Below are 25,529 nucleotides of genomic sequence, written 5' to 3' on the forward strand. Positions count from 1 at the left end.
AATTTATGAAGTTAACCAGTTATATTTCTAGAATTTATTCTAGAATGCTCATAGGCTTTATAAACCAATGTGCATGATTTGTTAGCATTTTATTTCAAGTTTTACAATTTTAGTTATCAAGAAACCAAAAATAAAGTTTGTTTTATATTATCACCTTTTCAGATTTTGGTAACATTACCATAGTCTCATAAAATAAATTGGATGATTCTCAGCAACTTTCAAACTTCTGGAGATAAATATAAGGAAACTTTTCCTTAAAACTATCTGATTCTAAAGCTATTTGGGGGGTAATAATTATTTTATACCTTTACTAGTGTATCTTACATTCATTTACTTAATCTGGCTTTCAACTCTTTGATTAAATTGATATTTTTTCCATAAAATTAACTCTTTGAGTTTGGTGAATTGATTATCATAATATTATGCTGGCAAAATAGTTATAGTTGTTGCTAACTGTTTTTTCTAGTGTTTAAATTATTGGCCCTGTTCTAATGTTTCACATACATGAACTCAACAGCATAATCCTACCCTTTATACAGTTAAAAATATTCTCAAAAGATGTATAACTAAAAAAGCATTTTAATAACAAGATTCTGATATTTTGGCTCAAAAACAGTGGATTATATTTATGTTTATATTTACTTATATAATATATAGAGAGCTTCCTATATATGTTTATGCTTTTTTTCAAAAAGTTATTATATGGAATTCTTAAAATAAAATTATACACAAAGTTGAATCATTCGAGTGTGAAGAAAAAGATAATAAAGGAGAAGTTACCCAATTTCATAAAGTGTGAAATCAAAACCAACAAATTTTTTTAAGTAACAGAATTAAATATTAATCTTATAAAAATGGAGTCCTCAACCATCAAATTTATATAAAGTAAAAAGCATAATAAATTATCAGGAAAACTGTCGTAAAATACTTGCTGAGGAAAACAACAATATTTGCTGAAGTTCTGGTGTCTTGTTTCAAGATACCATGGAGCATTGTGTGAAGTTTTATCAAATGAACACTTTATACCTTTATTTTATTTTCCTGAAGAATCAGTTCTGACTCACCATAACCTTAGACTCACGTGTGAAATATGCTATTGAAACTAGTTTCCTTGTCTTACCTGCTTTCCTTTTAACTTGTTCATAATACTTACACTTTATTTATCTTGTTACCCATATGTCTCATGTCATCAGTGGATAAAAGCCAAATTTTCTTTCAATCCACTGAGAATACAAATTCAATTGCATAAGAGAGTTCTCTTAGTTAATAATTTTTCTGAGGTATTGTCTTTTTTCTAAGAGCATAGGATAATGTTTTATATACCATGAATATGTGTTTGCTCTCACGTAATTTTTCCCTTTTACCTTCTCCATGAACTAAAAGAAATCTATCCAGACTCTGTGGTTGCCAACAGACAGGGTCGTAGGTCACTCTTCGCCTCACTCACTATCTTCGTCTCTGGTACAATCCCCAGTCTGTATTCTGAATTGAAGTACAGGTTGACATGTGCAGCTCCTTGCTCCATTGTTGTGTTATGTTGACGCTTCTGCTCAAGCTCTACCGCACCAATATGGGACATGGTGCTAAGTGCCTATCGGTGTTCATCACTACTGGATAAATGTTCCTGCTCTACAGCCAATTATTACACTTTCTTTTAAGGATTATGTTGCCTCAAATGTTTTGCTTCACTATCTCCTCTTAGTCACCATCCTTATGTCTTTTGGGAATTTCTAGGAATGGCTTAGGATAAACACAAATATGGATAATGCAGTTGAAAGACAAGTCTTTACATACACAAGTAGGTATAGAACAAAGATTGCAGAGCCTTGTAGTTATGGTTAGACTTTTGAACCTCACCTGAAGCTTTAGAGAAGTTATTTTCAAGGGCTTTCAACAGGAAAATTCCAAAATTTGCATTTTTTAAAAAAGGTCACTATATGTGATGCTTAGAGAATGAAATTATGGGGTTGAAGGTGAAACAGGAAGATCATTTAGGAAATTAATGTCAGAAGCTCTGATCAAGAAATAATGGTAGCTTGGACTGGGTTGGTAGTTCTAAATATGAATCAATGAGTGTGAGATATATCTTTTTTGTACAATTGGCAAGACTTGGTAATTTGTTGAAATGGATGTTGATTGGAGAGGTAGGTGTCACAAACAAGTCCCAAGTAACCTTCAAGAGGAAGAGATTGCACAGATGCTCCATTTATTGGAAACAGAAGAAGGATCAAGAATTCAACTTAGATTACTGAATTCGAGATTTCTGGAGACATTGAAATGGAAAGGTGAAATAAGCAATGATGTGTATTTCTGGAGTGAAACCATAGATTTTATGAACTCATAGAGAAGCCATTGAAAATGACTAGCATTTAGATGGTAGCTGAAACCGTGGGAAGGGATAGAAGGGTTGCAGATCAAAACCTGAGTAACTCCAGTATTTCAAGGTGAAATAGAGAAGGAGGGGCTAGTCAAGGAGACTAGGCAGAAATCATGAGATGGGGGACCAAGCTAGCTATCACACACACCTGGGGAAGAGAATGTTCCAAGAAGGCAGGAATGGTTAATAGTATAAAATGTTTAGAGGTTACAGAAAACAGATACTGAAAAATGCCCTTTGGGCTTGGTGATATCATAGTCTTCAGAAAAAGAAAGAATAAATAGCGGTTGGTTCTTCTTGCTAAATCTTTGCATTTGTGTCCATGATTATAATTGCAGGTGCAAATCACATTAAAATATTTTTGATCTCCATCTTAAGTGCTGCCAGATTTGACTTCTCCTATGTGGGTTTACTTAGCATTCATATATGTTTTTTTTTTAATTGTATGTGAATTAAACTTGATGATTAAAACCCCTAATTAGTTAAGATTATACAAAGGCTAAAAGAATCCTTTGGCTATTATATTGAATGGCTTCCAAGAATATTTTAACTTTTTGAAAAAAAGTGTAATTATTTGAATTACTTAAAAATGCCTCCCACATGGATTCTTTTTTTTTTTAAGTTTTTTTAATAAAACATTTTAATGTTTATTTATTTTTGAGAGAGAGACAGAGTCACAGAGCAAGCAAGGGAGGGACAAAAAGAGAGGGATACACAGAATCCAAAACAGGCTGTCTGTGCTGTCAGCATAGACCCCAATGTGGGGCTCGAATTCACCAACTGCAAGATCATTACTGGAGGCAAAGTCGGGTGCTTTATCAACTGAGCCACCCAGGTGCCCCTCCCACATTGATTCTTAACTGAACATTTATACCAATTTTATTGTGCAATGATTATTTACTAGACACCTGGCTAGATGCTGAGGATAATGATATGAATAACATGAAGAGCCTTAATAAGTAAAATAAAAATAAGACCTACTAATTTGGTGCAACGATGAAAACTATCAATCAATCATTCAAAAACACCACTGGGAGGTTCTGTAGAAAGGGACCTGGGGATGGTGAAACTGATAAATGAGTTTTATTTTTCTTCTATTTTCAGTCCTGATTGAATCGTGTTGCCTTTGTATGTCAGTACTGAATCAAAGTGACAGAACTGTTTGTGCTCCATTTGTTTTCTCTTGTTTGACATTGGTGTCTCATTGATTTGACATCTCAAACACTGACCAGGTCCATTCTACTCTATAACTGCTATTACTACAAACTGACCTTTTTAAAAACAAAACAACAGTAGCCAAAAAAAAAAAAAAAAGCCCAATTCTTATTTAGGTGCAGGCATGGTAGGAGCATTGTTTTAAAAAGAATTCTTAGAGGGGTGCCTGGGTGGCTCAGTTTGTTAAGTGTGGGACTTCAGCTAAGGTTATGATCTCACGGTTCATGAATTCCAGCCCTGTGTTGCACTCTGTGAGGACAGCTCAGAGCCTGCTTCAGATTCTGTGTCTCCCTCTCTCTCTACCCCTCCCCAGCTTGCACTCAGTCTCTCTCTTTCTCTCTCAAAAATAAATAAATGTAAAAAAAAATAAAATAAAATAAATAAATTCTTAGAAAGCTCACTTGACATACATAAGAACATGGTTTATAAAACATATATAATAGGGGTGCTGGGGTGGCTCAGTCAGTTAAGCTCCAGGTTAGGCTCAGGTTGTGATCTCGTGGTTTGTGAGTTCAAGTCTTGCATCAGGCTCTGTGCTGACAGCTCAGAGCCTGGAGCCTGCTTCAGATTCTGTGTCTCCCTCTCTCTCTGCCTGACCCCTGCTCATGCTCTGTCTCTCTCCTTCAAAAATAAATAAACACTAAAAAAAATAAAACATATATTACATTGTATATGTACACACACACACACACACACACACACACACACACACACCCATACTCACATAGACACATAAAGGTCTCTAAAATAATTTTTGCTTCAGTACAGTTTGTGGGGGTAATGCTACAGAGCATAAAGAACTGTGTTTTGGAGTCAAGTTTAGATACAAATGCTAATGCTGTCCTTCTCTTTGGGTGATATCTGGCAAGTTACTTAATCTCTATACATCTGTTTGCTCATCGATTACATTGGACAATAATTTAATCAAAAGACAGGATTAAATATGACACAGCCTGTGTGCCACCTAGTCAACTACTCACTTCATACTTTGTTTAATTTTTTTTAAGTTCATACTTTTCTTTTTTTTATTACTCTGAACCTGTTTTCAGAGTTATTTTTAGAAACTATAATTTGGAGCTGATTTAAGTATGGCATTAATGAGTACTTATCTATGATATACCCCTTTACACTTATTATTTCAATTTATTATTAAGAAAATTTTTTTGATCCAGTTTACTTGGGAAACACAAGTAGGTGAATAAGGATGAGATGGGAAGGAGAAATGTGATTGTAAGAGCAAATGATTAATTTCGTTGGTAAATGTGATAAAAGTGTCATGGCCTTAGATAATATGATTGTTTTTGTACCAAGAAGGCCATATAAGTAGTAGGAGTTTGGTCACAGACCCTTTAACTCTATTGGATTGTGTAAAATCAGCATGCTTGGAAAGAATAATTTCTTTGTTAGTAAACATGAAGGAAAGACAGTATATAAACAAATGGTTCCATTGAGGGAAATGATTATAGGCAATTTATTAGATTTATGAAGAACTGGGGCAATGGGTTATGCCAGGGCTGAGAATGGCTTTTAGTAATCGGGAAAGTATACTTTACCTTCTTGGTGAATGAGTGTTAATGTCTGCGGATACTTCGAGCTTGGGGGGCCTATGTGATGGCATTTTACTAGCCCCCAGTAGAGTGCTTCCTTCTAAATTTAGCTTCAATTCTTTTTTGTGATTTTGTTTTATAAACTAATACCTTCTTTGGTAGGTGTTCGCCTCAAAATTTCAAATGTGACAGAATTTACATGGAGGTTAAGTAAAATAAATGTTTATGGATTTCTAGAGATGTGTGGTGGGGGAGGGGATATCAGGAATAGGAAGTACAGTGGCTTCTGACTTCTTTCTGTCAGCTGGAGTATGGAACAGTTGTTCCTTGAAAAAGAGAGCACTTTCAGGGTAATCACTGTAATTTTTAGAAAGCAAATTATTAAACGCTTACCTCTTCAGAATCTAGGATCAAGATTTTATCCTGTGTTCCAGGAATATGATACATATGACAATTCTGATGAATGAATGGATTGGCAGGTTTTTTTAAAAGGCATGTGTTGCTATGGCAATTTACAATGTCTTCTCTAAACAGAAACATGTAGGATATAACAGACTACTTTAGTAAGACTAAAAAGAAAGTCAGGCCAAGTCTACATTACAATAAAAAGGGAAAGGTTGCAGAAATATAAATTTAAATATAAATTTCTGAATGAATACTACTTGTGATATTAAGTGACAGGTTTGATGATTTATTTTGAGCCTCAAATGAATGCAGTAAATATTATTTTCCATCCCCATTATTGTTATGATTATATTCATTAAATTTCAGGATACAAGTGAGATGGTTAGGTATGATGAACACAACATTGACTGGATTATTGTTATAATGGCCAAACTGTTCTTTGTGCCTTCAACCCTATACTTTTCCATTTTAATCTATCTTTATTCACCATCACCAGTTTTACCTTTTTATGGTTGTTTACAATCCTCCTCCTTCCAAACCTTTCGTGATACCTCTTTGAATGCGCACGGAGTAGCTCTAGGCGTTATTTCATGCTCTTTTCTCAGGCCTCTCCTCCTTTTCTCTTGGCATTATCTACAAGCTATTCAAGGCCTGTATGCCTTCTCTCATTTCAACTGTAAATGATTCCACCCATTTCTGTCTTCTGCTAGTCCTATTGTTTATTGCTTGTGTTATTAGTTGTGCTTGTACCAATTTATTCACTTTCTGTATAGCTTGAAATGTTACTTAACCTCCTTAAGCCTTAGTTACTTTACCTATGAAGCAAAGAAATTGGAGTGGAGGGGCACCTGGATGGCTCAGTTGGTGAAGTGTCTAACTCTTGATTTCAGCTCAGGTCATGATCTCTGGTTTGTGGGATTGAGCCCCATGCCCAGCTCCACACTGACAGCAGGGAGTCTGCTTGCGATTCTCTCTCTCTCCCTCTCTCTCTGCCCCTCTCTCTCTCTCTCTCTCCCTCTCTCTGCCTCTCAAATTAAATGCATAAAGTTTAAAAAAAAGAAATTGGAGGAGAGTCAGATTAATTCTTTGTGCCTTTTGGTCTTGACAACTCAACTCTGCCATTAGCTCACAGAGATAATATGTAAATAAATGAGCTTTATTTTTCCCATAAAATTTTATTTATGAAACAGGCAGTGGGTCAAATTTAGCTTGAGTCATAGCCTGGATTATACTATAATCTCCGAGTCTCCTTAAGTGCTGAGATTTTATGAGAAGATCAACCATTTCTATTCCTAACATCTAAAGGACTGAAGTTTTCCCTTGAAGTATATCTTCATAAGATACTACCCTAGTTAATTGTCATTGTTGATGATGGATAGTTTTGATCTTGTACTCTCTCTCCTAAGGACATTTCACATGATTGTGAACATCTTTACCTGTATTCTGTCAATATATTATATACAGGGCTTTCATTCTCTTAGTACCCCAGCAGACCATTATGACCAGAGCATATCTGGGCACAACTGTGTTGTTATTTTCTTCTATACTCCTTTTTATAGGTCAAATTATGTGTGGTATTATACTTACAATATTTTTGCTTCCTGAAATATCAGGATAGAATAGGATAAGCAATATATCAGCAACTCAGTAAATAGTATTGGTAAAATGATTAATTAATATTAGGAATGCACAATCATCTCTGACATTTTCATGCAAAAAATATTTGATTTTTCACAAATCTCCATCTGCTTCTCCAAACTATGACAAAATTGGTAGTCCCTTGGCAGAACATATCAATAAAAGTATCTGATCTTAGATTGAGTAAACCTGACTTGACTTAATTTTGCTTCAGTAGAAAATGAAGGGAGATGGGGAATGCCCTCATCTGATTTTGCTTTCCTGTACAATCTATTTTGTTTCATCTTTGAGCTAGCATTAATTAGTACCCCCTAAATCTCTCTATCTTGTTCAACATTGCTATACTCACTAGGCATGAGTATTTTTCTGAATGAAGTTACAAAGTGTCTCTGGTAGAACATTCATAAGGCAACAAAAGTCTGCTTATCTTTGCCTCATTCTTACTGTACTAATCTTCCAAATGTTTGTGTAAAGGGAGCTGAGAGTCTATCTATCTACAATCTCACCTTTAAAAACAAAATTCTATATCCAGAGTAGTCATATCATTGTTACTGGTTTGAGGCTCATCTGGTGGGTTTTTTTATACTTATATCCTATCTGACTTTCATTTCCTTAATAAGAAGTGTTCCATATCAGGCTCTCTTATATATTTGTTCCCTGTTTTCCTCCTAAATTTCCTGTTCTAGTAGGATGTACTGCATAAGATTTCTTTACACATTCACTGTCCAAAACTTTCTTTTTTATCTGTGTGGATCTATAATCACTAATACAGAATTGGTCTGCCCAGAAAACATGAATTTGAATTCCTATTGTCAGTCTACTGGGCCCAGAATAGACTGGGCTGGGATCCCAGAAGTGGTAAATTGTCAGATGCATTGCAACATTTCGGTCTAGATGATTCTGCTACAGTGTATTACACCTACCATCAATATAAAATAAAACTTTTTTTTTTCCTTGCAACTCCAGATTCTTAGATGAATGTTAGATCTGCTTTAAACAACTTGATTCTTGAACAGAGGTGATCTTGACATGTGAGTTAAGAGATAATATTCTCAGAGAAGAATTCCACAATCTTTAGAAAGGCTCTTTCACAATTTCTTTATATAATAAGCTTTCTTTGGTTCTTACACTATTTTACCTGTCAGAAGCCCTGAAAAGTCATGCATTTAAAGGTTAATATGCAGAATCACTGTAAGTAGAGAGAACTCAAAAGTAGATGAAGCCACTCTGTAATTACAGTCTTAGGCAATGACACGTTGACCTGATCATCAGGAACACATCTCTGTGCAATGTGAAGTGCACATAACAACACTTTGGATGCACCTGTTCATTCAACGTTGAAATCCTAGAGTTAATCTTGACTCTGTCTTCTCCCTATCAATATGAACTGGCCAACAAATTCCATCACTTTTTTAAAGTTTTTGTTTAAATTCCAGTTAGTTAACACACAGTGTACTATTATTTTCAGGTGTACAATTCAGTGATTCATCACTTACCTACAACGCCCGGTGCTTGTCACAAGTGCCCTCCTTAATCCCCATCACCTATTTAATCTACCCTCCCCCATAACCCTGGCCCACCTCCCCATCTGTTTCTTCCCTATAGCTAAGAGTCTTGGTTTGCTTCTCTACTTTTTACCCCTATGTTCGTTTGTTTTGTTTCTTCAATTCCACATATGAGTGAAATCCTGTGGTATTTGTCTTTCTCTGACTGACTTGTTTCACTTAGCATAATAGTATCCACCACTTTTATCTACAAAATAGCTCTTGAATATGTGTCCTCCTGTTCATTCAATTCACGTCAATTCACTTGCTGCCAGTGTAGTTCAATTCACTTGCTCAACAAATATATATTTAGGGTTGACTCTGAATGTCAGTCACTGTTCTAGGTGTTGGAGATACAGGGGTTAAAAGAATGAACAATATTTCATTTATGGATCTTACATTCACATTCAGAATTTCATTATATCTTGCATTAATGACCAACATTCATCTAATGCTGCCTTCCTTCCTCTGGAATCTATCTCCATGCTAACACCACAGTTGTCTCTCTGAAAGACTATCTGGATAATGTCATTACCATATTAGAATGACTCTTGGCCCCAACTTTATAAATGCTAAGGTTGGTGGTTATGAGTTCTCATGATGGCCTGAGATAAATGTGCTTTCCTAACTTGATTTCCTGCTGCTCCCTTCACTGTTCTCCAGTCCCACAGGACTAAGTGCTGCTCTTAGAATAGGCTAAGATGAAGTTTTACTGGCTCTTGCTTGACTTTGCACTTACTGTGCCTAAAACTCTACACTTCCATTTGTACCTCAAGAATTTCTACTCAGTTCTGTGAAGGGAGCTGTCTTTGCCTTCTGCAGACAGCTAATTTCTATGTCTGCAACCAGTAGAAAAATAAAAATAAAACATGCTTTTATAAAAGCAGCAATTATGGATTCAAATGAATTTTGGGTTCAAATTATTTTCTACTTATGTTTTATTTGCCTCCCATTAGATATATTTCTCATTCCGTACTGGAAGCCAATAGGTCTCAGACATCCTCAGGGAACGTGTTATGACAGCAGCCCAGATTTTTTCAAAACAAGCATTTTCCCAGGTATCACTCAATTTTTAGAGAAAAGAAGTATCAATGGGTCTTAAATAATTGAAACAATCACTCTCATTAGATTGTCAGCTTCTTGAAGGCAACAGATATATCTTCTTTGTACTACACAATAGTTTGCTGAATAAAGGCAGAAATAAGTGGATGAAGTACACAAGACACCCTGTGTTTTTTTTTTTTTGAAAGAGATATTTATGGGAATATACATATTACTTTAAGAAATTTGTACCTTCGGCTCTCTTAGTTACCATATCCAATATGACCACCACTGAATGTATGGCCCTCAAACAAAAAAATCAACCAAAACCAAGGGACAAACAACAACAGCAACAACAACAGCAACAGCAACAGCAAGACTATGATTTAAAATCCTATTCAAAGTAGTTATAGTAGTTATTCAGGTCCAATAATTTTAGTATCTAGAAATAGCTTAAAATATGGTTTTCAGAAAATGTAGTATTGATTAGCACAGTTATCTGAAAAGAACAAAATCCTTGTTAAAGAGAACATGTATAATGAAATTCATAACATTAGTACCTGAGCGATACAAAATTTTACATCATTCTTTAATGGGTTTTAAGTTTCACTCCACAGAATTTATGGTCTCTCCAGAAAGACTCTTGATATTAGGCAAAAAGTAGTATTTCCAGAGCTATCTAAAAGTGGGCAAATAAGATGAATACAACAGGAAGAGCTTAAATGATCACATGCTTGAAGTGAGAAATGTAAACATAGACTCACCATCCATTCTCAGGCGTCCTCAACAAATGCAGTACAATAGTTGGCCAGATTTTTCTCAATAGTAGCATTTTTCCAGATGTCACTAAAGTTTGTGAGAAAAGAAGTATTAATGGGTATTAAATAATTGGAACAGTTTAACTTAATGGGGTAGAAAAATGCAAAAGAACAATCTAAAGTTCATGTGAAGTAGAAGTTTTTGAAGAAAAGCTACTATCAAGATCTTTGAAACTTGTGACCCTATTGTATAATTTGTTTTAAATTAGCAGGGTTAAGGAAACATTCTCAACAGATTAAGGTTATGGTCCTGGTCTAACTAAAATGTTTATGAATAGTCCTTAAAATGAAATTGTATAACTGAATAAAGAAGAGTATAAATAATTTAGAGTCTGTATGAATGTAATGAAGACCCTTATGTCCTCAAAGATAGCCATTGGTTTACAAGAGGATATCTGTGAAAATAAATACTATTTCTAGAAATTTCAGCCTACTGGTATAATGGCAAGCCAAAGTCTAGTACCACAATTCAGAAATATAACTGTAACTATATACATATACATATATACAGAGAGAAAGAGAGAGAGGGAGAGAGAGAGAGAGAGAGAGAGAGAGAGAGAGAGAGAGAGAGAGAGAGAGAGAGAGAGAGAAATGCCCTTCATAGACCAAGAAGAGAGGAACTCTCTCCTATAAATGAACAATATAAGTAGTCTTCTTGCTTTGTACTAATTAACCTTTATTTTTGTTTGGGTAAAGGTTTTAATTACATGAACTTGCTATGATAGTAGTGGGAATTCTCCTAGGGCAAAGTGATCTTTCCCAGCCTTTCAGAGGCCATGAGATATTTAGAAAACAACCCATAGGTGTATTTCTCTGTAATACCCCACTGCGACTTTATGGGTTGATTACCATCTTAGAAACTGTGTAAAAAAGATACAGGCAAGAAAAGATAACTGAAATTTGCAGTGCAAACATTAGACCCAGTGATGGATGGACCTTGCTTGTCACTTGACATAGAGGCTGTAACATAGGGAACTGTACAATAGCTTCCTTGGTGAGGTGTGATATTTTCTCTTTATCTGAATTTTGCATAATGGTTAGTATCTTTTGTATATAATTTCCTTTCACAAGCATCCTAGTTTCTGAAACTCTGAAAGTCAGCGGCCTTCCTTTCTTCTTCCTCTCTCGCCTCTATTTCAAGACTTCATTTTCTTCTCTGTCCATTTTGAGAATGTTTGTAATACTCTGAATGTTGGCATTCTCTCTGAGCTACAAAAGTATTTTAACTAATGCCTGTAAAGTTGTAACAAGCAGTAGTGTTTCCTGAGGCGTATAGCAACCCCAAGACATTGATAGATTTGCAAAACAAGAATTATTGCTGTCTATTATATCATTGAAAATATTATTTAGATAATCTCAACAAAATGTAGGGAATGTATGAAAAACACGAGCCATTGAACAAAAGTTAAAATAGTCATTTGTATTTCTTAGATGTCTCTAAACTGAGGTAGTTTACTTGAGTTTAGCCTGGGTGGCTCAGTCAGTTAAGCGTCCGACTCTTGATTTGTTTGGTGATACTAGAATAAGACAAACAATTACATTATTTTTTTTAATTTTAATTTTTTTTAACATTTACTTATTTTTGAGACAGAGAGAGACAGCACGAACAGGGGAGGGTAAGGGAGAGAGGGAGACACAGAATCTGAAACAGGCTCCAGGCTCTGAGCCATCAGCACAGAGCCTGACACGGGGCTTGAACTCACGAACCGCAAGATCATGACCTGAGCCGAAGTCGGACGCTTAACCGACTGAGCCACCCAGGCGCCCCCAAACAATTACATTCTTAAGTGTCTTCTCCCTTTTGAGAAAATGTTCTGTTTGCTTAAATTTAGTCTCTGATCTGTTGGTAGTGGAATTATGTGTAGTTATTATTTTGCTAAATCTTAACCCCACGTGCATTTGTCAATTTTCTGTCCCCAGTGTCTCAGTAGTTCTGGGAGTGTGAAGGGGCCTCTGAAATGGACTAGATAACAAACGCAGTACTCATCTTAGGGCATATTATTCTTGTGTGTCTTTTTACCTCCCTCTGTTGAGGACTACTTTGTCTTCCCACGCACAGTCGTCAATGCGTTGGAGCCCAAGAAGTTAGAAAGATCTTAGAAAAGGGGAAGGACACATTTGGGTATTCCCTTCTGAGTGGTATTTAGTGTGTTTTATGCAATATGTATCTGTAGTGCAGTAGCCGTCTCTGGTTTTTAAATTTACCTGAATCCAGTGTGAGAGCTGAGCTTGGACAGATCTGAGTGACAGAGAATTATCCTTTCAATTGTTCCTCCTGCCTTTTTTTTAATGTTTCTTTATTTATTTTTGAGAGAGAGAGAGAGCACACGTGAGGGAGGGGCAGAGAGAGAGAGAGAGAGAGAGGGAGACACAGAATCCAAAGCAGACTCCAGGCTCCCAGCTGTCAGTGTGGGGCTTGAACCCATGAACCATGAGATCATGACTTCAGCCCAAGTAGGACACTTAACTGACTGAGCCACCCAGATGCCCCAACTCCTACTGTTTCTTGATCACGGCTTAATTACTGGATCAAGCTTGTCCTGTCTGGATACCTCTTTTTTGCTTGGGCTTGCTTTCTTAGAAGGCTCTATCTTTCCTCAAACCAAAGTGCCCTGAACTTCTCACCGTATTTGGTGGAATCTCAGATATGGGATTCCTCTCCTGCCTGTTTTATTTTGGAGAGATACATCTTAGATGTCCTTAGATACATCTAATTTTTTCTTGTATTTTATGTAAATAGCTAAAGTAACTAGTAGCCGGAGCACCTGGAAGGAAGTTTGATTGAGGTAAATGCTTTCTGAAATTGTTAGGATAGTTACGATGAATGAGTAGAAAATGGGCAACTTGAAGTTTCAGATATGACCTACTCCTTGAAGTACGGGAATGACCTTTGAAGATCTGGAGGCACTTATAATTTTCACTGGTGATAGCTTTTTTTTTTTTAATTTTTTTTTAACATTTTATTTATTTTTGAGACAGAGAGAGACAGAGCATGAACGGGGGAGGGGCAGAGAGAGAGAGAGACACAGAATCGGAAGCAGGCTCCAGGTTCCGAGCCATCAGCCCAGAGCCCGACACGGGGCTCGAACTCAACGGACCGCGAGATGGTGACCTGAGCTGAAGTCGGACGCCCAACCGACTGAGCCACCCAGGCGCCCCTCGTGATAGCTTTTTATACAAAAGTTACAAGCATGTAAATACAATTTTAAAACTGCAGAATAGGGGCACCTGAGTGGCTCAGTCAGTTAAGCGTCCGACTCTTCAGCTCAGGACATGATCTCATGGTTTGTGAATTCAGACCCTGCGTTGGTCTCTGGGCTGACAGTGTGGAGCTTGCTTGAGATTCTGTCTTTCCCTCTCTCTGTGCCCCTCTCCTGCTTGTTCTCTATCTCTCTTAAAATAATTAAAAAATTTTAAAAATTAATTAAAAAAAACCCCTGCAAAATGTTTTTCAGAATTAAACTAGCTTGAACTTACCCATTAAACTGCCCAGAATATTTGAAAGCTTAAACTATTCCAGTCTACTATCCCTGTGTGTAGCAGAAAACCAAGAGAGAGATGGGGACCAGGGCAATGAACACTCCTAGCCTCGATCGGAAAAAAAATGAAGGAAATTTGTTCTTCAGTGTTATCCCAACTTCCACATCATTTTTCCCCCTCCTTTTTTGTGTCAAATGATCTAAATGCACTAATGTATTTTCTTGAATGCCATGATCTCCACCATAAACCTGCTTTCTTAAGGCAATACCTCTGTGCTATGGTGCCATCATTTTATTCTGTACCCTATTAAAAGCAGCTTTCTGGCAAATGGACATGTTGAAAATATTTGAATGGATGTGTATCTCTTCCAGATATAGGATACAGGGATTTAACTTTAAGGAACTCTGATGTTGAGATCTGGACTACTAGAGATGGACTGGCAGGGCTGTATGTGGGCAGAATTGTAGTCTCACAATCCATCAGAGCACATGAACATGGTAGTCCACATGGTTCCTCCACATACCACTGTTGCTGTTCAGGACATGCTGCAGTTGGGGACTGTACATTTATTAGAGAGAAACATGCATTAGAGAGAAATATAACATGAAGGAGAACATGGGATTTGGAGCCTGTGCCTAACACCTCCCACTTTGTGATATCAGACAAGTCTTGTTATGTCATTAGTAGACGGAACATGTTACTAACATCTCCATCACTGGATTTAGTCAAGAGAAAACATGAGATATTTGGGAAGTTTGGATTCTTTGTGGGTTGTTACATGCCACACTGAAAATGGACCAGTGCTAGGAGTAAAACATTGGCTTTCCATACCTACATGTGTGAACAGAAAGTCCACATTAGGTACCTACCCATTTTATAAAATAAGACACACACATACATATTTCATGAAAAATTATTTTATTGAGGACATTCATCTGTATTTATATTATGCTTGTTGGCCATCTTGGAGATTTTTAGTTTATGCCATTTAGAGTAGAGTTTCAGGGAGCTAGATGTGAAGGGGAGACATCTTTAAATACTTTAAAAACCTCCATGCCCCAGTTGTCCTACAGTTTATTTTCTTTGACAAATGAGTATGATTTTAAGCCATTTGGACATAGAGGAATATATTGTGAGCAAGTAAATAAGGTTATGGTAAAAATGAAAACTGTGCAGCCACATTTTTGTAGGACAATGATGGCACTTCCATAGTAAAACAAGATGGAAACATTTTATCAAAATGCAAATCAAATATTTTTAACCATGTCAATATGTTTTTATTATTATCTGTAGATGGGGCACACTGAAAGGGGCACAAGGACGGAAAGAAAAATTCTGGGTAGGTGCCTCTTTCCAACTGCATTTCTACTGTGATGTGACTATTTTAGAATCATCTGTGTCTCTACCTCCTGGTTTGTGTTATTTAGTCACTCTAAGTTACAGTGATATTACTTGTAATAATGGTATTTTCTCCGGCAGAAAATTCTTTATAATCATTTGTATTAAAGTAACAGTTTTCCTCAGTTCCTCTTATTTCACATTATAGAAGAAGAAAAAGTGTTTTTTCTTCAAAGCAAGAATCAACAGGAAAACATTTTGTTTTGTTTTCATCCATGTTAAAGTAATGGCTAGACTTCTATCATATGTCAGTTTTGTGTTCTCACATTATTTTTGCTATGGATGGTGCCTTTGTAATGTTAGTATCAATATTAGGTACTGATATAAAGTATACATATTTCTCATAGTGGTAAAGTGCTTTATTTTTGCTTTTGCCAATTATAACAAATACATGTTCCTTCACTGAGAAAGAAACAATGTCTAGTATAAAAATTAATAGAAGGTTACACATAAGAAACATTTTAAAGAGGACTGGAACATATTATCTCAAATATCCAATTAATTACAATGAACTTTGATGAATTGTTCCAGGTCCTTATATTATATGCATTTTAATTTTAATTTCTGCAAAAAGGCAGAAATAGAATGAATAGGTAATGGTAATTATTATGAAATTCGAATTTGAATATATACAGTAGAGAGCATATTATAACTTATAGACCTAAATATTAGGAGTGATAGTCATCACAGTGACTCATATGTGGTCACCTCTTATATTTGTCTTGTTGACAAATCGAAGTATTTTGCTTTTAAGTAGAATGATGCTTCTTTGTATTTAAACTGAGATTTCTTGGAGCGCCTGGGTGGCTCAGTCAGTTAAGCATCTGACTCTTGATTTCAGTTCAGGTCATGATCTCATGATTGGTGAGTTTGAGCCCTGCATTGGGCTTTGTACTGACAGTGTGGAGCCTGTGTGGGATTCTCTCTTCCTCTCTCTCTCTCTCTGCCCCTCCCCTGCTCTCGCTCACGTGCTCTCTGTCTCAAAATAAATAAACTTAAAATAACCTTAACTTTCTTAAATATCATTATCTTCAAGAAAAGAAAATTTGCAGTAGCCAATAATTAACATTAATGCTACATAGTTAAAATTCATAATTTGTGAAAGGGGATATGTTGTTTGAATGCCTACAATTAAGTTTCTATATAGGATTACTACTAAATGAGTTTAAACAGTTATTCAGTATCATAATAATATAATATTTACAGGCAAAAACAAATAATTTGGTTAATGTATTGAATTCACAACAGTTTTTAGCATTTAGCACCTGACACACCTGATAGCTATTTGTGGAGTGAATATGAATGAAAGTGCAAACAAACAAACAAACAAACAACTTTCTGTGACCCTCTCACCTTCAACCTCATCATTTCCTCCCTAGAGCCTCATGGATGGTGTACACAAACATGCACATGCATGCATACACAGACACACACACACACAGACATACACAAATGCACATATACTCGCTCATTCTCATATATTCAACACATACATGCATGCCATCCTTTTAGATTACTTTTGTTGCAATTCCTATCAATTCTGAACTTACTACTTATCTAAAATTTTCTAAGAAAACTATTTCATGGGCATAAAATCAGGATTCCTTTCTGCTGTGACTCTTTTAGATAAATTGATTAATATCAGTGGTAGGAATATAAGAATCAAATTTAAAAATTATCATATTTTATTAAATTGAACATTTTAGTTAATATTTTCTCCACCTAACTGTATCCTCATCTTGGGCCAGTATTGTGTCTGCCTTACTAACTACTGTATCCAAAGGACAGAGCAGAGTGACTGATACATAATGGGTATCTACGCAATGCTTGTTGCTTGACTGAATGAATAACATTGATCTATGCAATCAGGAAAAATTAGTCAGGTCACTAAAATAGTTTTCATTTTATATAAAAATTAATATTTGGGTTAATTAAAATATGAAATTCTTACTTAGTACTACTGTTTTGCTAGAATTATGAAGGGTCTGAGATGTTATCCTACTTGAATTAAGAAACATGGGTCAGAAGAAAAGAGTACTTTACTGATGCTTACATCCAGATCAGTAGCCAGATGTCACCACATAAGTCCTCACACTTCAGTCTGGCAGTGATAAGAGGCAACAATGTTTTTCCATACAAGTAGCAGCTGATACCTCATAAATGAGGGACAGAGAACAATGGATTTTCTCCATTTATATAGTGGAGACAGGCAATCTCCTCCTTTTCTGCAAGGAACAAAAAAAAATATTCTATTAAAATGAGATGGAAAGGGTCCTATGTTCTTACCCTTTCCCTTAGGAATAAAATATGTCTTTGCAAGGGTCAGATGAATACAGATAATGTCTCCAAATGCTGAACTTCATCCTTTTTTAACATGTAAAAACCAAGAGAGATAATATTCCAGTACTTCTGGCACCATGGGGCTTAATTTAAGACCTTGTCTGGTCTCTGACTCTTTGGCCCTCTTGGGGAGATAAGAGAAGTTTTATTACCCTTTTGGATCAGATCAATTAACTAGACAAATGGCTACAGATCTTATTCTCATTGAATGTGAAGATAAAATATTTCTGGCAGAAGTGAAAGCAAATATTCTGTGTCTCTATATCATATACACCCTTTGTGTACCAGTAGATTAGAGGTTTTTTTTGCAAGGGCACTGAGAAGTTCAGAAAAGTTTTATTGCCCCACAATTATATATGAACATTTTAAAATATTTACATGTAGGCCTATGATATAGTAAATTAAAATTTTAAAAAGAGATGACTTCCACTACTGAGTAAAATTTAATACATAACAATAAGCCATATATACCACTAAATAAGTTGAAAATAGTATCAGAATTAATTTTCCAAACCATATTTTTATTTTATTTTTATTTTTTTTTAAATATATGAAATTTATTGTCAAATTGGTTTCCATACAACACCCAGTGCTCATCCCAAAAGATGCCCTCTTCAATACCCATCACCCACCCTCCCCTCCCTCCCACCCCCCATCAGCCCTCAGTTTGTTCTCATTTTTTAAGAATCTCTTATGCTTTGGATCTCTCCCACTCTAACCTCTTTTTTTTTCCTTCCCCTCCCCCATGGGTTCCTGTTAAGTTTCTCAGGAACCACGTAAGAGTGAAAACATAGAGAAAGACAGATGCCAAACCATATTTTTATAGAAAAGAGAGAGCTGAATATGGGGACAATTTTCCATACTGTGAACATTCGGTAGGTCTGGGTTTAAGCTGAAGGTTACATTTCAAATAAGAGGGGAGAGAGAGAGAGAGAGAGAGAGAGAGAGAGAGAGAGAGAGAGAGAGATACCTCTGGGAGATAGAAAATCCAGCTGAATTAGAATTTAGATGAACCCCAAACACAAAGCCATCTCTTTCCATGGAATATTTAATAAGTTGCTAGAACAGTGTGAGTAGCTAAGGAGGGGAATGAGAAGGCAGAGTGAAATCTGCAGCCTTGAAGATATTGTAGTAGGAGTCCCACTGGAAGAGAGCCTGAAACACACACATCATAGGCATAAACCCCAAATATAGGAAGAAAACCAGGAGTGGAATGAGTTTAACAAAAGCTTATCTCCAGCCCTGACCTGACTCAGTTTCTGCACAAATTGAGGTGATTAATTCCTCACCATATCTCTTTAGGAGAAGAAAGGGCTAAACTTCTTAGGAAAATAATACCCAGGTCAATCTATAATTATTAGGACAACATGTCCAGCTTACATTTAAAAATTCTGAAATATGTGAAGGAGAAAAATGTAACCAATAACTAAGGGGAAAAACTATCAATAGATAATACTTTAGATGTTGGCTTTAAAAGAGCCATTGTAAAAATCATTTTAAAAATATGGATGAAAGATGGAGACTTAAAAAAATTAATATTCATTTTTTGAGAGACAGAAAGACGGAGTGTGAGCAGTGGAGGGGTGGAGATAGAGGAAGACACAGAATCCAAAGAAGGCTCCAGTCTCCAAGCTGTCAGTGCAGAGCCCAACATGGGGCCCAAACTTACAAACCACAAGATCATGACCTGAGTTGAAGTCAGCTGCTTAACTGATTGAGCTATGCAGGTGCCCCATGAAAGATGGAGACTTTTAACAAAGGACTTAAATATATATATATATAAATGGATTATTGAATTTGTGAGTGCAATGTTTGAAATTAAGAACTTGCTGGATGGGTTAAATGGTAAACAGAATTAGTGATCTTAAATAAAAGTCAATGAAATTTGTAGTACATAGAGAAAAACAATGAAAGAAGGAAATACAGAACAATGTGAATACAAAGGGTAGGACACAATCAACAGTTTAACAGACGTGTAATTGTATTCTCAGAAGGATTAAGAGAGAGAGAGAAAGAGAGAGAGAGAGAGGGAGAGAATGAGTCAAAATCAATATTTATTTATTTATTTATTTAATTTTTTTTAACGTTTATTTTTGAGACAGAGAGAGACAGAGCGTGAACGGGGGAGGGTCAGAGAGGGAGGGAGACATAGAATCGGAAACAAGCTCCAGGCTCTGAGCTGTCAGCACAGAGCCCAATGCGGGGCTCGAACTCACGGACCGCGAGATCATGACCTGAGCTGAAGTCGGACCCTTAACCGACTGAGCCACCCAGGCGCCCCGATATTTAACAACTTAATAGCCAATAGTTTTCCAAAACTGAAGGACATGAACCCAAAAATTCAGAGAGCTCAATAAACTCCAGGAAGGAGAAATAAAAAAAAAACCAAAAAACAAAAAACAAAAAACAAAAAAACTATGCCCAGGCATTTAATAATAAAACAATTGAAAGTAAATGATAAAAAGGAAAATTTAAAAATGGTAGAGCTTTTTAAATGATAGGTTAACCTCAGAAAAAATAGCCTAACTGATGGCTGGCTGGGGAAAGGATATCTTTAATAAATGATGTTGAGAAAAGTGTATTCACAAGCAAAAGAATGAAAGTGGACCCCTTTTTCACACCATTTACAAAGATTAACACAAAATGGGTTAAAGATTTAAGTGTAAGACCTGAAACTGTGAAGACAACAGGGAATCACTCCTTAACATTGATCTTTGCAATGACTTCCAGGATAGGACACCAAAAGCACAAGTGGCAAAAACAAAAATAAACAAGTGGATTACATCAAACTAGAAAGCTTCCACACAGCAAGACAAAAACAAAACCAAAAGTAACAATAAAAGTCAACCTGGAATGGAGAAATTACTTGTAAATTATGTATTCGACAAGGGGTTAATACCCAAAATATTTAAGGAACTCATACAATTCAGTAGCAAGAAAACAAATAATGAGATTAAAAACAAGCAAAGAATCTGAATACGCTTAGTTCCAAAGAAGATATAAAAATGGCCAACAGGTACATGAAACGTGCTCAATAGCACTAGTCATTATGGAACTGTAAACCAAAAAAACTACCATCAAATATCACTTCACACCATCAGAATGGCTAAAATCAACAACACAAGAAACAACAAATGTTGGTGAGGATGTGGAGAAACGGGAACCCTCTTGTACTGTTTGGTGGGAATTCAAACTGGTGCAGCTACTCGGGAAAACAGTATGGAGACTTCTCAAAAGTTAAAAATAGAACTACCCTGTGATCCAGCAATTACACTACTAGGTATTTACCTAAAGAATACAAAAATACTAATTCAAAGGGATACATGAACCCCAATATTTATAGCAGCATTATCTACAATAGCCAAATTATGGAAACAGCCCAGTGTCCATCAATAAATAGATAAAAAATATGTGCTATATATGTGTAATGGAATATTAACCATGAAAAAAGAATGAATTCTTGCCATTTGCTTTATAGCTAGGGAGTATTATGATAAGGAAAAAGTCAGCCAGAGAAAGACAAATACCATATCATTTTACTCATGTGTAGAATTTAAAAAACAAAACAAATGAGCAAAGGGGAAAAAGGGAGGGAGCAAACTAAGAAACAGACTCTTAACTATAGAGAACAAACTGATAGTTATCAGAGGGGAGGCGGATGGGGTGATGGGAAAATAGGTGATGGGGATTAAGGAGTGCACTTGTGATGAGCACCAGGTGTTGTATCAAAGTTTTGGATCACTATATTGTATACCTGAAACTGGTATTAAATTGTATGTTAACTAACTGGAATTTAAATGCAAACATTTAAAAAATTAACACCAAATCCTTCTCAAACTTTTTCAAAAATTTGAAGAGGAGGGAACCCTCTGAAACTCTTTTTACAAGGCCAGCATTACCCTGATACCAAAGCCAGAAAAGGTCACTACAAGAAAATAAAATATCCCTGATGAATAAAGATTCAAAAGTCCCCCCCCCCCAAATAGTACTAGCAAACTGAATTCAACAGTACATTAAAGTGATCATAATTGTGAACAAAAGGATTCATGCCTGGGGTGTAAGTATGGTTTGGCATAAGCAAATCAATAAGTGTGATACATTACATTAATAAAATGAAAGATAAAAATTATATGATCATGTCAATAGATATAGACAAAGCATTTGACAAAATTCACATTCTTTACTGATTAAAAAATCTCAAAAATTTGGTTTAGAAGGAATATACCTCAACATAATAAAGGCCATATGTGATAAACACAGAGTAAATATCATATTCAATAGTGAAAGATTGAAAGCATTCACCCTATGATCAGGAACAAAACAAAGATGTCCACTCTTATCCTATTCAAGATAGTACTGGAAGTCCTAGAAAGAGCAATTAGACAAGAGAAAGAAACAAAAGGCATCCAAATCAGAATAGAAGAAATAAGCTGTCTCTCTTTGCAGATGATATGATCATATATATATAAAATCCTAAAGACTCCATCAAAAAAACTATTAGAAGTAATAAATCAACAAAGTGGAAGGATACAAAATCAACATACAAAAATCAGTTGTATTTTTATATGCTAATGGTGAACTATTCTAAAAAATGTTTCATTTATGATAAAATAAAAAATATGTATTAGTATGCACTTAACCAAGGATGTGAAAGATCTGTATAATAAAAAATTATAAGAAATTGATAAAAGAAATTAAAGAAGACACAAATAATGAAATGATATCCCATGTTCATGGATCAAAAGAATTAATATTGTTAAAATGTCCATACTACCCAAAACCATCTATAAATTCAATGCAATCCCTATCAAATTTCCAATGACAATTTTTACAAAAATGAAAAATATCCTAAAAGTTGTTTGGAGCCACAAGAGACTCTGAACTGCCAAAGTAATCCTGAGAAAGATTACTGGAGGCATCACAAATTTTGATTTCAAATTTTACTTCAAAATTTTAATAGTCAAAACAGTACATTACTGGCATAAGAATAGACACACGGACCAATAGAACAAGATCAAGAGCCCAGGAAAAAACCCACTTACATATAATCAACTGATATTTGACAAAAAGACCAAGAAGAGGCAATGGAGAAAGGATAGTCTTTTCAATAACTGGTGTTGAGAAAGGTGTTTAACCATATGCAGAAGAATGGAATTGAAACCCTATTGTACTCCACTCATAAAAATGAACTCAAAATGGATGAAAGACTTAAATGTAAGACTAGAAATTACAAAGATACAGGAAGAAAGCACAGGGGAAAATCTCCTTGATGTTGATCCTTGCAAAGATTGTTTGGATATGACACCAAAGATGCAAAGATAAAAGCAAAAATCAACAAGTGGAACAAGGGCTTCTGCCTAGCAAAACAGTAAGTAAACTAAAAAGGCAACCAATGGGAGGAAACATTTGCAAACCATCTATCTGATATGGGGTTACTATCCAAAATATATATATAGGAACTCATGCAACTTAATAGCAAAAACCACACATAATCCAACTAAAAATGGGCAAAATAAATGAATAGACAATTTCTCCCTGAAATAATACAAATGGCCAATAGATAGGTGAAAATGTATTCAATATCATTAGTCATCAGGGAAATGAAAATTAAAACCACAATGAAATATTACTTCTCACCTGTTAGAATAGCTAATATCAAAAAGACGGGAGAAAACAAGTGTTAGCGAGGATGTGGGGAAAAAGGAACACTCATGCACTGTTGATGGGAATGGAAATTGGTGTGGCCACTATGGAAAACAATTTGGAGTTCCCTCAGAAAGTTAAAAAATAGAATTACCATATGATCCAGTAATCCCACTTTTGGGAATACATCCTTCAGGGCTTTTTCTGCTACATTTACTTAGGGACTAACTCCCTTCCAGTCTTCAGGTTAATCGTTATATACTCCATTAATGTTTTTCACCCCCTACCCCAAACACTTATTCAGGCGAGCTCTAAACCCCAGGAGACATTCTGGACCTAGTCTAACTTTTTAGTTAATCTCATATTTTAAAATAAAAAATAAAAGTAGAAAGAAAATGTTTAATTCTTATTGAATTTACTTCCTGAATATTTCTCAAATACTTTCTCTATTTCTCTTCCTAGTCCTCCCGCCCCTGTTAAGACATCAGACTTAGTGGCTAGTTTACTAGCTAGTCTCCCTGCCTCTTGTGTTTACCCTCTTAAATCCATCCTTCTCATATCACATGGAGTAATATCATCAAAATATAAATTTGTCCACCTTGCTCTCCTACTGGAAGTACCTTAAGACCTTGTCATCATTTTCACCATTATTTTCTCAGTATGTATTTCCTTAACTCCCTTTCAGCCTCATAACCCACCAGCCTGCTTCTGTTTTATGATCTAATTACAATAATTTCATTGCTTCATTTCAGGGCTTCATGCTGCTCCATGCTTTGCTGTTGTTTATGCTTTTACTGTTTTCCTTTACCTGAATCTCCTTTCCTCCTGTTTTTATCTGGTTCATTTGTTCCCAGGTTTTAATATGGATCACATATAGCACTTCTTCCATGATGACTTTTCTGAACCACCCAAATAAATGAGATGGCCCTCAGCTGTCTTCAGTTGCACCCTGTGCATAGTTCTACCCAAGTACTTGGCTTATGTTGTTGTCCTTCATTAGTTTAGCTTAAGCTCCCTGAACACAGAATAAGATATTATTTATCTTTGTTCCCCTGGTGCTTAGCACAGAGCAAATCACATAGGAGACACTATAATTGCAGCTTGTCTGACATCTTTTGATATGGCATTACAAATATATGTTACCATTATACGCATGGGAACTGAGAGGTTTTATACCAAGTCTAGTTATTGTGAACTTGAGTGTGCATGCATATTAAAGTAACTGATAAATAGTATAACTGTTTTATTCTTATTTAGAAAATATTTAGGCTCTTAATAATTGTGATCTATAATAAGTCAAAAGTATTTAAAGCTACATGAGTTCCTTGTGTTTTTATAGTCAGGATTAAATATCCAACTATGATATTCATCTTCTCTCTCTCTCTCTCTCTCTCTCTCTCTCTCTCTCTCTCTTTTCTGCAGATTGCTGCCAATTCCTGGGGAAAGTCATGGGGAGAGAATGGCTATTTCAGGATTCTTCGAGGAGTAAATGAATCTGACATTGAAAAGTTGATTATCGCAGCTTGGGGCCAACTGACAAGTTCAGATGAACCATAACATATCATTAAATTTCCATAAGGCCGTGCACTTAAGTAACCCCTCAAATTGAAATTAAGCAAAGTAAGGTTCTCTGTGACAGTGGAATCTTTGTCTCTCCACATTGTTATTATAATGTGCCTATTTTCTTGTTTCACCCCAGGCTCCCTGCTTCTGCTTCCTTCATATCACTAAGTATATAAAAACACTAACAGAGGACAGCAGAGTAGCTAAATGGCTTTACGGTTCTCTGGCTGTCTTTTTCTTCCTCTCAAGATAGTATTCTTTTTGACTTTGATAGTTCACAAAAGTGTAATAGTGCTTGTCTTTTTTTTTATTTTTTTTTTATTATTTTTTTTTTTTTTAAATTTTTTTTTTTCAACGCTTTTTATTTATTTTTTTGGGACAGAGAGAGACAGAGCATGAACGGGGGAGGGGCAGAGAGAGAGGGACACACAGAATCGGAAACAGGCTCCAGGCTCCGAGCCATCAGCCCAGAGCCTGACGCGGGGCTCGAACTCACGGACCGCGAGATCGTGACCTGGCT

General features: G+C 35.7%; 1 protein-coding gene across 1 annotated transcript in view; it reads left to right on the plus strand.

The window, feature by feature from the left end:
- Positions 1-25,311, plus strand: part of TINAG (tubulointerstitial nephritis antigen) — an 84,100-nt gene extending 58,789 nt beyond the window's left edge. Inside the window, exons 10-11 of the mRNA XM_058734292.1 lie at positions 15,359-15,404; positions 24,869-25,311. Of these exons, the coding sequence (XP_058590275.1) occupies positions 15,359-15,404; positions 24,869-25,003 (181 nt within the window). The 3' untranslated portion in view covers positions 25,004-25,311. The remainder of the gene's footprint in view (positions 1-15,358; positions 15,405-24,868) is intronic.
- The last annotated feature ends 218 nt before the right edge of the window (positions 25,312-25,529 follow it).

The sequence above is a fragment of the Neofelis nebulosa genome, chromosome 6 (genome assembly GCF_028018385.1).
Source record: "Neofelis nebulosa isolate mNeoNeb1 chromosome 6, mNeoNeb1.pri, whole genome shotgun sequence".
Lineage (NCBI taxonomy): Eukaryota > Metazoa > Chordata > Mammalia > Carnivora > Felidae > Neofelis > Neofelis nebulosa.